This window comes from Scleropages formosus, chromosome 16 (assembly GCF_900964775.1).
Source record: "Scleropages formosus chromosome 16, fSclFor1.1, whole genome shotgun sequence".
NCBI lineage: Eukaryota > Metazoa > Chordata > Actinopteri > Osteoglossiformes > Osteoglossidae > Scleropages > Scleropages formosus.
This window is the reverse complement of record NC_041821.1, coordinates 16,358,225-16,370,487: the sequence shown is the minus strand read 5'-3', so window position 1 is coordinate 16,370,487 and position 12,263 is coordinate 16,358,225. Positions and strand designations below refer to the sequence as shown.

Genomic DNA, 12,263 nt, shown 5'->3' with positions numbered 1-12,263 from the left:
AAAAAAACAAAAAACTTTATATACTGGTTTCCAATTTACAAACACGCCGGTTGTTCGTAACTCGATTTGGTTGTAACTTCAAAGTCACTTTCACCTGTCACAACTTATTAGGTCAGCCACGCAATTTTGAGTAGTAAACAAGGTGAAGGTAATGTTTTACCATTGACATCAAAAGGAACTACTCTATATTTACATTTTATATGTAACACACTCACTGGGCACTTTATTAGGTACATCCAGCTCCCACCAGGTAGGATCCTATTTTGCTTTGAGAACAGCATGAATTGAACTGGACATATATTCCACAAGGTTCTTCATGCAGTGTCTACACATCTTTGTAGTACATTCCTTGTGCTAACATTGCATTCCATCTCATCCCAAAGATGCTCAGTTTGCTTGAGATGTGGGGACTGTGTAGGACTTGCTGTGAAGGCACTGTTCTGCTTGTGGAACTATGTTAAGATTGTGTTTTTATGACATGGCACATTATCATGCTTTAAGTACCTATTGCAATACACCTGGACAGTTAGAATGTTTTGGTGCTCAGTGGCATTTAAGCAGTGCTGAGCTTCGGTACTGAAAAGCTGGTGCATGTTAAGAAAACATTCCCCATACAATTGCAAATCCACCACCAGACTGTACAATTGACACCTGGTAGAATGGGACCATGGATTCATCCTTTTTGCACCAATTTCTGAACTTGGTATCATCATGTCTCAACAGAAACTTGGATTTGACAGACCAGCAAATGTTTCCACTCTTCAGTCATCCAGTTTTGATAGCTGTGCACACACTGGGGACACAGCTAGGAAGAAGAGCTGTAACCAGGAAAATCAGCAGTGTCTGGGTTTCTGTGTTCAGACACAAAGGTTTTTTTATTATAAATAAAAAAGTATCTCCTATCCTGTCTGATCAGGTATGTGTCTTCTAAGTTATTACCTGTAGAGGCTCCCTGAAATATTATAGAAGGCATGTTTCTGGATGAAAAGATGCATGTACTCAGGAGCTTTACAGGGGAATGTTTTTGCTTATTATTCAACTTTGAAGACTATTCTTAATACATCGCCATTGTTAAAAAGAAAAAAAAAACTGAATAAACAACTTGAGGATAGAAGTTAATGACTTATTGCTCTCTGACACAAAAGGGTGGAGTTACATTTTTGTCTTTGTCTCCTAGTTTGCTGTTATTTGTCAAAAAATAAAGAAAATAGTAGGCTAGGGTAGTCTTTAATGTAAAAGCTTAAATTTCAGTAATGACAAGCATAAAATGGCTGACAATCTAATATTGGATTTAACTGAGGTAGAACAATTTGTAAGAAGTTGACAACTTGTTATAACTTGAGTCCAAAGACATGCTGTTCAGGTTCCCCCATAGTGTGTGAGTGACAGAGAGAGTGTGTTTCACTGATGCATGGATGAGTGACCCATTATAAGTAGCGTATCTAGCAGTGTAAATCACCTTGGTGAATAAGGTGTGTGGCCTGATAACACTACATAGTGTTCATTAGAAGTCACTTTGGAGAAAAGCGTTTGCTAAATAAATAATGTGAATGTAAACAGGATTTGACCTCTCATATGAAATTGGTATGATGTATGTACAGTATTTTTAGTTTAAACTGGCCCATAACTGAGAACTGTTGAAAAGCACACACAGCAAAAAGACCCCAAAATCAAGCAACTTCTGCTTCTTCATACAGGACTGGCAGAGCGTGTGCTAATTACAAGCCAACAAAACCTTGATTTTTCATTAAGATAAGAGGAAATTACTCTCTCAAAATTATACATAAATTATCAGTAGACACTGACCTCTGGATCTCCTCTCAGGAAGCTTGACACAATTCACAGACTTCCACAATAACCAAAAATAATGCCTTACTAGTAAGGCTAAAACAAAGGCACCAATATAAGTTACAATTTATAAATTCTGAAACCTTTCACAAAGGACAAACAGTTACAATACTACATAGAGGAAAACAGGACTACATTATAGGGAGTTGCAAGGACTATAACTCAATACAGGGGCAAATTCACAAAGGTTTCTGTAGCAATTTTTTGGCACTTTTTGTTTGTGAAAGTTACATTACTAATTAATCAATTTCAGGGAATAAACCAAAAAAACACACAATTACCCATGGGAATTAAAGGAAAACCCTCACAATCTTGTATTACAGGTGAATATTTTTATTCTGGAATCAGTTTGGCCTTAGTGTAACAAACTGGATTTTATCTGGTTTCTCAACTAAATCAAACACTTACAAATTATGCCCTGATCTGCCTCACAGAAAAACAAACACTAACTAGCAAACTGTGAATTAAATTCCTGCCAAAAGTTTGATTTGTATTCATGCATAAAACATTTCACTAAATATAACTGATACTTGACAACATGAGTAAAACAACTGAATACAGAAACTTTCCCAAAAACAGAAAACCCTAAACCAATAAATTAAGACCACCCAAGTGGAGTTTAAACACCCCATCAATAAAAGAATCTAAACAAAGCTGTTGGGCAAGAAACAGTGTTGACCTAAATTCCTAAGTAGGTCAAAGAGATCAATTTTGGATGAAGACTTGTTAAATATTGAGACATCATCACAAGCCAATTATTAAAGTGCATTCACAGGCAGTATGCATAGGCAAAAACATAAAACAAGGACCGCAGCGGTGAGTAGAGACAAAGAATGGCATTTTGTCAGCTGTATTAAAGGCGTGGCACCAACACAGACTACCGGATATCATTTAGGATGGCACTTCTACTGAAGCAGCTTCCTCAGTTAGCAAATAAAAAGTCAGCTTTCCCAAAGCATTGCTTTTTTTTGAGGTCAATAAACTTAAGCACAAGAAAATTAAGTACATGATTACAAATCACTTTCATATTCCACCTGTTTCAAATTTTAACATTCCCGAATAAGACTTAGTAAACAGAAGAGCTGTTACAAAACTGTTTTCATCATTGCTGCAACACAGTATGAGTGTATCTCAGTTCAGGCATAACTGTATGAATTAGACTGCTATGATTGAAACTGTAGTAGGCATTTACAACTGATGTTTTGTTTGTGTATGACCCATGCCCTGACAAAACACACTTATGCTCTGATACAGTAAGGAGCTGGGTCAAAGTTGGAACAGCATCGCTGTCCTATGTCCATCCCCACGCTCTGGACTCGAGGTGTGCCCTTATGCCCATCTTTCGGATACAGTTGAACAGACAACAAAACCGCCTGGCTGAGTGTTGCTTCAACGTGCTGCTCATCTACTAGAGGAAAACAGCTGGGAGTCTGGACTGCTCCAAACTCCACGGCCATGTGCAATTTCCTCTTCTTCCTTTGCAGCTTTCCAGATGGTGGAGCCAGCTCATGCAATGGGAACAAACTCCTGGGGAACAGCTGTGGATCCTGGTTTCTACCCTCTTCCCATTCAACTTCAGTGCTCAAAGGGCAGAACCATCGCAGACAATGTTTGCCCCCCTCCCAGGAAATAGCTCCATCTCCCAGTATCGGGGGTCAGCATACACTGTGTAAACAAAGAACTTTGGGTCACTCCATCATATGCACAATGCAGCTTTCTGTGCATGGTCTCAGTTTTCTTTTACTTTCCACTGTCAAAGATCTATATGTAGCTCATACAATATTGTGTACTGTTCAGGTAAATTATGCTAACAATACGTTCAAGAGACCATGAATATCCAACAAATGGAAAAAAAAAAAAAAAAAAAAAAAATGTTCATTATGAAATGCTCATTTTTGTTCTCAGAACCATTAACATAAAATAGTAAAATCATCCTACACTCTGAATACTATTTACCATGAAGAATATGTATTAAAATGGAAAATGCAAAGAAATGGTGGAATGAAATGATAAGCATTTCAGAGTGTGAATGTGTGTAGGTGATAAGCATGTATGTACAAGTACCTGCCAAAACAAAGATGAATATATTAGAGGTAAAAATTATACAGAATGCAGGTTGTTTGACAGATTGATTCATGTATACAAATCTCATTATGGTGGCTATCATAATCCAGAAGATGACATCTCAGTGAGTTTGACTGAAGACTGATTGTTGGTGCAGATTTGACAGGCGCTTTAGTGATGAAGATTGTGCAACTCATTGATGCTTCACAAGAAGCAGTGGGCAAATGGATGATGGCACAGAAGGAAAAAGCATTACCCAGAAACAGCTCTGGACAAAAGTGTTAACTGTTTGGGTGTGATGTCTGTGCACTGAAGCGAGACAAGGACACACAAACAGGCAACTCAATCATTTAACTGCAAACTTCAATGGCAGAAGCAAGACATTTCATCAGCAGTTTGTCAAAAACTTCCTACAAAGGGACACTATGGTTGGACAGCCATTCATAAACACATTCTTTCACCTATGAAAGTACTTTTGAGTGAAGTGTTGCAAAAAACACAAGCAGTGGTCTACTAAACTATGGAAAACAGGTATAGTCACATGATTAGCCTTCAATTTGTTCTCAACATGCAGGTGAATAGCATGCTCCGAATAAGTTTTTGCTCCTTTCCAATTTTCTCTATTTTTGCATCATTTAGGTAATAAATTTGATGTTTCTGTAGTTCTAGTGACGTGTGAACAATTGAGAAAAAAACAATACCAGTATTGTTTTTGTCATTCCTTTGATGTGGAAGAAAATGAAATGTACAACCGTGTGTGAAAACGAACCAACCCATAATTTTAAATCAACCAAAATAAGGGGCAATTAGCCATCTATTTGAATAAATTTATTTCGCTGACACTTTTCTCCAAAGCAACTGACAATGCTAAGAGATTTACACCCGTTTACCCATTTACACAGTTGAATAATTTTACTGAAGCAATTTAGGGCAAGTGCCTTGCTCAAGGGTACTACAACTGGTGGTGGGATTTAGACCTGCGACATTTTGGTTCAGAGGCAGCAACTGTAACCGGCTGTGCCTGGTTAAGTCTGATTTTGGTCAGCCCTGTCCAAAATAATTTAACTACTTAAACCCTTACCAGCAAAGGTCAAGTTGTCAAATCAGAGATTCATAGAGGGATATCATGCCACATTTGCAGGGAATTTCTGACAACCTCCAGAGGAAAGTTATAAAGCTTATCAATCTAAACAGGGTTGCACAGCCATTTTAAAAGGCTCAGAAGCTTAATCAAACCAAACCATTGAGAAAGTTTGGAAGAGCGGTGTCTACCTAGGAGTTGTAACATGTAAATTCATGAGCTCAAAGAGAACCCAGAACCATATCCAGGGAATTGTAGGCTTTTCTTGCCTCAGCTCAAATAAGTATTCATGACTGCATAGTAAGAAAGACTGTGCAAAAATGGGATACATGAGACACTTGCAAGGCAGAAACCACTGCTCACTAAAAGAACAGGAAAGATAATCAACAGTTCACCAAAAAGTACCTGGATGTCTCTCTGGACTTCTGGAAGAATGTTCTGTGGAATGACAAATCAACTGCAGAACTTTCTGGACAACACAGGCCCAGTAACATCTGGCTAAAACTAAATACAGCATTTCAGAGTATGAACCTTCTACTAGTGGTCAACCATGGTGGTGGTAGTGTTATGTCTGGAAATGTTATGCTGCAACAGGACCTTTGTGCCTTGTTATCACTGAAGAGACCATGAATTAATCTTTGTATCAGAAAATTCTAAAGAAGGTTATCATGCCACAAAAGATCTCATTAAATTTAATGTCAAAAAGTTGCAAAAATTAAAAAGGGGACAAATACTTTTTTATAGCACTGTACATATATGGCAAACACACAAAAAAAATTATAAACGGCAGAAAGCATGTTCCACATGGTAATATGTTCTGGCGCCTCTTATAGTACAAATCTGACTACTGTTTGTGCTATGGTGAAACATTTCTATCGCAATGGTGGGGGACTCTGACAGGATGGAAATGCTCCCATCCACAGAGCACGGATGGTCAGTTTGAGGAGCAAAACAACAACGCAGATCATACATGTACTACAGCTATCTCAGTCACCAGATCTCAACCAAACTGAGCACATAGTAGATTCTGGAGTTGTGTCTGAGGTAGTGTTTTCTACCAGCATCATCAAATAATACAATCTGAAATTTCCCATGAAACAATTGCATTATATTCCTTCAGCACAGTTTCAGAAAACTGAATCTATTAACTGAAGCAATTCTGATGGCTCAAGGTGGCTGAACACCATATTAAGACACTTATTTAGCCTTTCTTTTATTTTGTTAGATACCTCTACTTAGTTAGCAGTGGAGCAAATAGTATAATGATACACCTGAGTTAGGGCAGTAGGTACTAGTGTGTATGTGTGCGTGCACATGTGTATGTCCTTACCTATATCCCCAGGGCCCAGCCACAGGTTGAAGGAGCTGCAGTGCTTCTGACAGTGTGAAACAGGCAGAACTCGAGCTGAAGGCAAGCCCTCGCCCACTAGCAGCCAGCCTTGCATCCGCAGGCCCTGCAAAGGAGTACACAGCTCCCTGATACACTGTTAATGTTGCTGTACAATTGTGGAACAGTGAACCAGCTTCTTCTTCGCACAGTTGTCTGAAAGAGCATAATAATACGCTAATCCAGGCTTCATGTGTATTGTGGACTTGGAGAAGGTGTATGATAGTGTCCCTCAGTGTGTGCAGTGAGAAGCATTGCAGGAACTTGATGTACAAGGGTTGCTGATGTGTGCTATCTGGTCCCTTTATGTGTGCAGTATGTGTGACTGGTCCAAGCACAACCAACCCACTGGTCAGAGTACGCTACAATTTGAGGGTAGTAGCAGGTATACTCACCCTGCTCTGGGAACCTGTGCTGTGGGAGACCATGCAGCTCCGTATCGTAGTTTTTGTGTGGTCCAACAGGGGACAGAGTTGAGCACCAGGGAAGAGCCGGTGCAGCACTTTCTCTTTACTGCTTAGTGCAGACCTCCTAGCCAAAAGGACTGAGTGTGTGAACAAGATAGGTACAAAAACACACCACAGACAGCAGTAGGTGACAATTTTTTTCCTTGATCATCAATTTTGAGATAAGTGTACTGTACATTAAGTGTACTGTACATTATGTATCCAGTGATACCTATTGACTCAATAGGATGGTTGGAAAACAAAGATCTATTGTGGAATCACACCCCATACATAGAGACCATTAATGACTCATTTCACATAGAACAGAAGAAGCAGAATCACAGGAGCTTTTTCTCCATCTTTTGGAATTTGATTCTCTTGTTTAAGGCAAAAAGTCTGTCATTAGATATTAGGAACAGATTGGGCCACACAAGCTTGTCTAAAAACACTTAACGTTGGATTATTTCTTTAATTGGTTGTTTTAAATTAGGGATTTTCGCTGTGGCACAAACCAAGTCATAACAGTTTTGCTGTCCATGTTGTGGCATGCAGTCCTAGCCTGGCTTATGAGAGATGCCTTAGTGTCATTTTGAAGCATCAAAAATAACTTGTGTTTGAGAATGGTTATTTCTCAATGACACACATGCAGTAAAGAAGCTCACACTACCAATATTTCAGACTAAAGAACTAGCAGTGGTGGCTCCCAGTAATGCCTTTTTTCATTACAATGGGTGTATGTATTAAAAGGGCTGGGTAACTGGTGCTGCCACCTTAGACATTTCAGAAGCTGGCAATAACTCCGTAGCTCCAACTGTACAGTATTTCTACATAGTTCCAGTTGTTCAATTCACTTGGAAGACTGCTCACCAGAACATGGTGAAATTGGCTGGTTCTTGTGGGAATCGCCTGGTGAGCATCTCCAGATCCTCAGAATGCCCAGGCAGGATACTGAAAGCCTCTGGGTGTGCCAAGTAGAGCTGCTCCAACTGCTTGTACCGCAGGCACAGGGCCTCCCCACCCTGAGCACAGAGAGCAGGGTGTTAGTGCAGCTTGTATGGGATTAATAGTTTTTTTGAAACTTATTTAAATGAACTACAACTTTACCAAAGTACACTCATCCCCCAGTATCCGTACATTTGGAATCTGGATTTTCACTTATCTATACTGTGAATATTAATACTGCCTTTCTTTCTCTGTACCAAAATTTTCAGTTATATGATCTGGGAAGAGGAATCCGCTCTATGTGAGCTGAGAACATGAGTAAAAATTGCCCCAAGAGGCAGTGTGAGATGCACTGCCTGATGGATAACTTGAACCCACACAAGTTTTTTTTTTTTTTTTGACTGGCTTTCACGTGCATTGCACACAGATTTTTGTGTACTCACATGTTTGGGCTCTACTTTTCCTTTTTTGTGCTTTGTCTGTGCAAATTATTGTGAATAAGGGTCCTAAAGAAGAGAAGGAGATTAAAAACTCATGGGAAAAGTGGGAAAACAAACGGAATGTAAGAGAATTGCTCACAGTTCTGGAACTAAAGCGATCCCGAAGGACACTGAATGTGGAGTAAGGCACAAAAATATATCTCTTGCTTTAAGGTTATCAATCAAGAGAACAAATTCTCTCCTGATTCTCCCATGTCGGTCTGTGCTAACATCACGGCATCCCTTCTCCCCGTCTTTGTCTTGCTGAAGCCAGCTGACACCCACTATTACAGTAAGTTGACTATATTAAACGGTTATTACTTTATATCTAATAATATTGCTATTTATTTTATGCTGTTGTGCCTCACAATTTTTTTCCTTATGGTATTAAACATTTAGGGTGATTTTTGGGGAAACCTGGAATGGCTTTGGAATTTCAGGATTTTCACTAAAAGGGCAATTTTCAGGATAACTAATTCGGTACGGATAATGGAGGATGAGCGTAGATATTTTCCAGGAGCCGTTCATATATGACAACAGACCTCCTTCACATTTATAAGTCTGGATCCTTAATCGCTCTTCTACCCTCTAACTTTGTGGCTTCATGGCAGTTTGCTGACCTTCAGGAGGACAGGCTGTGCTCCCCTGCGCAGTGCTGAGGGGTCAACCAGAGACTGTGCCACTTCCAGGACTGAAGACACAGTGGCACAGCAGGAGCAATTGACCAGTCCTGTGTAGAGTACCCCTGTACTCCACCACTGGTGGAACCCTGTAGGAGGAATAAAATGATCACCAGTAACCCCACCTATAGCACTTCTCAGTCAGAGGGCATTTGTTGTCCATTTCCCTTAAAGTCTCACTGCAAGATGGGAACTGAGAGCAACTACAGGTTTAGGGAATGGAACTAGAGTTTAATGGCCTGTTCATATCATAGCATCCTGCAAATGCACCCACTAGTCTACCCATAACTGATACCTTGTAGGTTGTACTTCTTCGCAATGGGCAGTGAGAGCAGGCGCACGTGGCTAAGGGGGGATGACCAGTTGTGACCCCCAGTGATGGCCCAATCCAGCTGAGCTGGGTGTTGAGGGTAGGTGAAGGCCAATACTGCCAGCAGCAGGAAGCCTACAGCAACTACAAACTGGAGAAAATCCACCAAATGTGGAACAACAAATACATTTGCCAGTCAATGTAACATGGACTCCTACAACAAAGTACAACATACTGTCTGTTGAATCTGAGTACACAGCTTGCACACAGCAATGAGAGACCCGTTTGTGATCCAGTGACTGAGCTGGTTGTGCTTTATTCAAGTTCTGTCTTGGGCTAGGAATGCATTACAGTTCAATACAATTTTGGTGTTGCATATTCAGATATATATAGCAATTTAGGTTTCATTTCATTTATTAACCAAACACTTCTCCCCCTTTTTCAAAACTTCTTTGAAATATATTAATCTATATTTCTTCATTTTGTTTTCTATTTCGCTTGGACACTGGTTCCTGTTTGCTGTTTTTGTTAACATGACTGAATACATTACTAAAGGAACACCATTATGTTAAAATGATCTTATTCTGACCTTAACTCAATGCTTTACACGTCAATGAATCAAGAGTGAGGGGATTTTAATATTCCTAAATAAAGAAAAACAGCCACTGTATTACTATAAGAACTCCATACCTGCTCAACAGTGCATTTACTGTATTTATGTTTATTCACATAACTGACACTGTTTTTCCAAAGCAACTAAATGTTAAGGTAATTACAATTATTTACCCATTCATAGAGCTGGGTGATTTTACTGGAGCAATTCAAGGTAAGTATCTTGCTCAAAAGTTCTACAGCTGGAGGTGAGACTCAAATCACCTTTGGGTTCAAAGACAGCAGATCTAACTACTATGCTACGAGATGTCCCTGCACACCTAATAACTTGAAATACATTATAACTTAAACTGCGGTGGTCAAGATTACTTTTGTACCTTTAGCTTTAACTGCAGAAGTACTGCAATTGTAACTAAGATGATTATCCTTAGTAAGTTCACTCACACAATTTACCATCTGAGCTGTGTTTTAAGCTTCAGTCTGCTCCAGACATTCTGATTCATTTAGTTCGAAAATGCGATTGAATAAAAGTTTACAGGAGTGACATACATTCAACTACACAAAGGAGCTTATTCAGACACCAATATTAGCTCAGATCCGCACCATAAGTGATAAACTTCCTTTCACTACAGAAGTTAATATGCAACCTATACAATAATTTGAATGAACATTTGGCCACCTGTCTCATTCAGACAGGTACATATTTACATTTCCTCAGCATCTATGCTGTTGTGACCCAGGCCACTGCAACATCCGCACACCTAAGGTTTGTTTGTGTTCCAACGAATTGTATGGGACTGATATGTACGTTGAGGTTAACACGGCCAGGAACCTGCCAGGCATGCGCTGGATCATCTAGGCACCTACTTCAGCCGTTTTCTGTCGACTAATGGCGACACGCAGCTACACAGCTATGCAGCAGAAACATTAGGGCGGCATGGTGGCACAGCAAGTAGCGTTGCTGTCTCAGTGCCTGGGTGGTGCGAGAGGACGTGGGCTCGATCCCCGCTCACTCTGTGTAGAGTCTGCACGTTCCTGTGTCTGCGTGGGTTTTCTCCGGGTGCTCTGGTTTCCTCCCACAGTCCAAAGACATGCTGTACACGTTCCCCCATGTGTGAGTGACAGAGAGAGTATGTTTCGCTCGTGTATGGATGAGTGAGCCAGTGTAAGTAGTGTATCTAGCAGTGTATAAGTCACCTTGGTGAATAAGGTGTGTGGGCTGATAATCAATTGAGAGGAGAGGAAAGGAGGGTCCGGGGAGACGCACCTTAACGGCGGCCCGCAGGAGAGGGAACTGCGCGGGTTCCCTGCGCGGCTCGTTCGTCTCCAGCACCTGCTTGATGAACTTCTCGATCTCCCGCTCCGACATGCCGTAGCGGTAGCCCGACTGACGCAGGATGTCGATACTCTCCGACAGCTTGTCGTAGATGCACGGCTCGCTCAGCGTGCTCCCCATGGCCGCGGCCCGTCGCTCCGCCACAGCCCATCTAAAACACGCTCGACGACGCGGCGGTCACGCGGGGCGTGTTTCCACGCAACAACAACGGGGCGAACGTGTGAGAACACGAGCCGGCGTCAGGTCTCTCGCGGGGAAACTGTGGGAGCTAGTATTAAACTTGGCACCGCCTGCCTCGCCCATAGCAAGGCACAAGCACTGCAGCTGCAAAGAAACGAAAGTTCACAGATCAGAGTCCACAACACGGCCAAATTCGCAGAATACTGCTCGAAGCATCCAGTTATAACCAAATTTTACACTGATTCACAGCAGCCAGCTGCTCTGAGGATGATGATGCTCGTCACGTCAGCGACAGACTCAGATCTGAATCTGTCTCTGTGTTGATCGGCGACACTCACTGCAGCCATTATAATTGGGACATTTGAGCCTAGGAGTTGGTCACCTAGCGCTAGTATCACTTGCTGTAAACACTGTAATTATAACAGCAGCAATGTAAATACATACCATTCTCAAATTAACATCTTGCGAGCATTTCCGCAATTCTACGCACCACCTGCTGGCTCTCCGTGCGCTTCCACAGTCTCGCGCACCTTCGCCGATTGCGCGAGTCACTTCCGATTAGTAGACACAGATTCGAGACTCATCCCGTTTGCGAAGTGCCTATTTTATTCTGTGTTGTTTTCGGACAGTAGTGGTCAAGAGCAAATGCTACAAATCGCTGTTTTTTTGGCTCTTCACGTAATTTTTTATTTTTTGTTTTGTCGAAATCACCTTTACGAAACCAAAAGCGTAAGCGACTCGTCGGATAGAGGGATTTGTTAACTCCCAGTGGTACCGTCAGTAGTCTAGTATCCTGCTTAACTGTGCTGTGTGTTTTTGCTAGCTCCTATGAGCGAGCAGTAACTTTATACATTCTCGACGGTTACGCTATACTAGACGAAAACCCCTTTTTGCGTGT

General features: G+C 41.1%; 1 protein-coding gene across 2 annotated transcripts; it reads right to left on the bottom strand.

The window, feature by feature from the left end:
- Nucleotides 1–2,174: 2,174 nt before the first annotated feature.
- c16h6orf89 (chromosome 16 C6orf89 homolog) lies at nucleotides 2,175–11,905 on the bottom strand. Of its 2 annotated transcripts, XM_018750695.1 has the most exons (8): nucleotides 11,810–11,905; nucleotides 11,117–11,509; nucleotides 9,223–9,388; nucleotides 8,868–9,016; nucleotides 7,694–7,845; nucleotides 6,776–6,911; nucleotides 6,324–6,447; nucleotides 2,175–3,513 (listed from the first exon to the last, which is right to left on the bottom strand). In XM_018750695.1, the coding sequence occupies exons 2-8, from the start codon at nucleotides 11,303–11,305 to the stop codon at nucleotides 3,431–3,433; spliced, it is 999 nt and encodes a 332-aa protein (XP_018606211.1). In that variant the 5' UTR covers nucleotides 11,306–11,509; nucleotides 11,810–11,905; the 3' UTR covers nucleotides 2,175–3,430. The 2 variants fall into 2 exon arrangements, with proteins under 2 accessions (XP_018606211.1, XP_018606210.1); XM_018750694.1 differs by lacking the exon at nucleotides 2,175–3,513 and having other exon boundaries at nucleotides 5,531–6,447.
- Nucleotides 11,906–12,263: the final 358 nt, after the last annotated feature.